This window comes from Buceros rhinoceros, unplaced genomic scaffold, assembly GCF_000710305.1.
Source record: "Buceros rhinoceros silvestris isolate BGI_N320 unplaced genomic scaffold, ASM71030v1 scaffold3804, whole genome shotgun sequence".
Taxonomy (NCBI): domain Eukaryota; kingdom Metazoa; phylum Chordata; class Aves; order Bucerotiformes; family Bucerotidae; genus Buceros; species Buceros rhinoceros.
Genome location: NW_010406317.1, coordinates 7422 through 9184, shown reverse-complemented (window position 1 = coordinate 9184; position 1763 = coordinate 7422). Strand labels below are relative to the sequence as shown.

Sequence of the window (1763 nt, the reverse complement as noted above, 5' to 3'; positions counted from 1 at the left end):
GGTTGTTGGTGATGCAGTGGTGGACACAGTGTTTGCTGCCTCTCCAGCCCAGCCTGCAGCTCATGCTGGGTGATCAGTCTCCCCTTCATCTTTTGTTGGTGTGGTGGAAAGGTCCTGACCATCAGTAGATCTAAAGACAACTCTTCTGAACAACAGATGAAAACATGCTAGAAAACTACTTGATAAAGCAGCGGTAGATCAGCAAGGCTTGTAAGCAACAGCTCAAAAGCAAACCCCTTATTCAGTATTTGGCACATCCCTGCACGCTCAGGATCTCCAGCAGGTCCTTTTTTTCCAAGATTGTTTTCTTGTCAGGGAACTTGTTCTCAGTGAGTATGTGCCCCAGTACAGAAATCGAGTTCAGCAGCTAAAGAAGGAATGAGCTGCTATGTTTTGATGCCCATCATGCAAACCGTATTCATTTGGAAACTGGGAGAGTCAGGTATCTCCCGGATGCCCAAACATGACAGGTACAGGGTAAAAATAAATAAACAGAGGCTAAGAGGGCGTGTCCAGACCACATGATTCCCAGTTCACCTCCTTGGTGTAGGTGGCTCCATCCTGGGAAGTGTGGGAGGATGTGCGCGATGGGAGCTGCCTGAAACTGTTCTGCTCCCCAGTCACCCTGCTCAAACCCCGCAGGTGTCTCACGTGCTGGCAGCCCTGCAGGCTGGGAACCGTGGGACGCAAGCCTGCATCACAGCGGCCAGCGCCGTCTCTGGCATCATTGCTGACCTCGACACCACCATCATGTTTGCCACAGCAGGAACCCTCAACCGGGAGAACTCGGAGACCTTCGCTGACCACAGGTACCCAGGCACCTTGTCCCTTCTCAGCTCAGCCAGAAATGGGGGGTCAGACTGTGTCCTGTGGTCTCCCATCTTTCTCCAAGGAGAGCTGCAACTTCAGGTCCTGCTGGCTCTGTTTCCACTCCAGCTTGTACATACAGAAGGCACAGCCCACAGTCTTTCTACACCCCAAAGACCATGTGTAAAGGGCTGTGTCCTCTCTGACTCCCTTCTCCCCAGGGAAGGCATCTTGAAGACAGCCAAGGCACTGGTGGAAGACACCAAGGTGCTGGTGCAGAATGCCACAGCCAGCCAGGAGAAGCTGGCTCAGGCTGCCCAGTCCTCCGTATCCACCATCACCCGCCTGGCAGAGGTTGTGAAACTAGGTGCTGCCAGCCTGGGGTCTGAAGACCCGGAGACTCAGGTGGGTTGGGAGGTGTGGAATGAACAGAGGCTGCTTGAAGGGACTGAGGGTTGGAGGAGTTGTTGAGCTGGACTTTGTGTGTCCCGTGCATTTCCCCCTGCACTCAGCAGGGCTGCACCTCGAATATGGTGTCTAGTTTTGGGCCCCTTACTACAGGAAGGACATTGAGGGGCTGGAGATGAACAGAGGCTGCTTGAAGGGACTGAGGGTTGGAGGAGTTGTTGAGCTGGACTTTGTGTGTCCCGTGCATTTCCCCCTGCACTCAGCAGGGCTGCACCTCGAATATGGTGTCTAGTTTTGGGCCCCTTACTACAGGAAGGACATTGAGGTGCTGGAGCGGGTTCAGAGAAGGGCAAGAAACCTGCTGAATGGTCTAGAGAACAAGTCCTATGAGGAGTGGCTGAGGAAACTGAGTTATTTAGCCTTGAGAAAAGGAGGCTCAGTGGGGACCTGATCACTTGCTATTAACTACCTGACAGGAGGTTGTAGAGATTTGGCAGTCTGTCTCTTCTCCCAAGTAACAAGCGATGGGATGAAAGGAAACGGCTTTA

General features: G+C 53.0%; 1 protein-coding gene across 1 annotated transcript in view; it reads left to right on the top strand.

Moving 5' to 3' along the window:
* Nucleotides 1-1763, top strand: part of TLN1 (talin 1) — a gene marked incomplete at its 3' end in the record, with an annotated part of 29105 nt that overhangs the window by 20477 nt on the left and 6865 nt on the right. Inside the window, 2 exon segments of the mRNA XM_010134021.1 lie at nucleotides 643-809; nucleotides 1029-1212. Of these exon segments, the coding sequence (XP_010132323.1) occupies nucleotides 643-809; nucleotides 1029-1212 (351 nt within the window).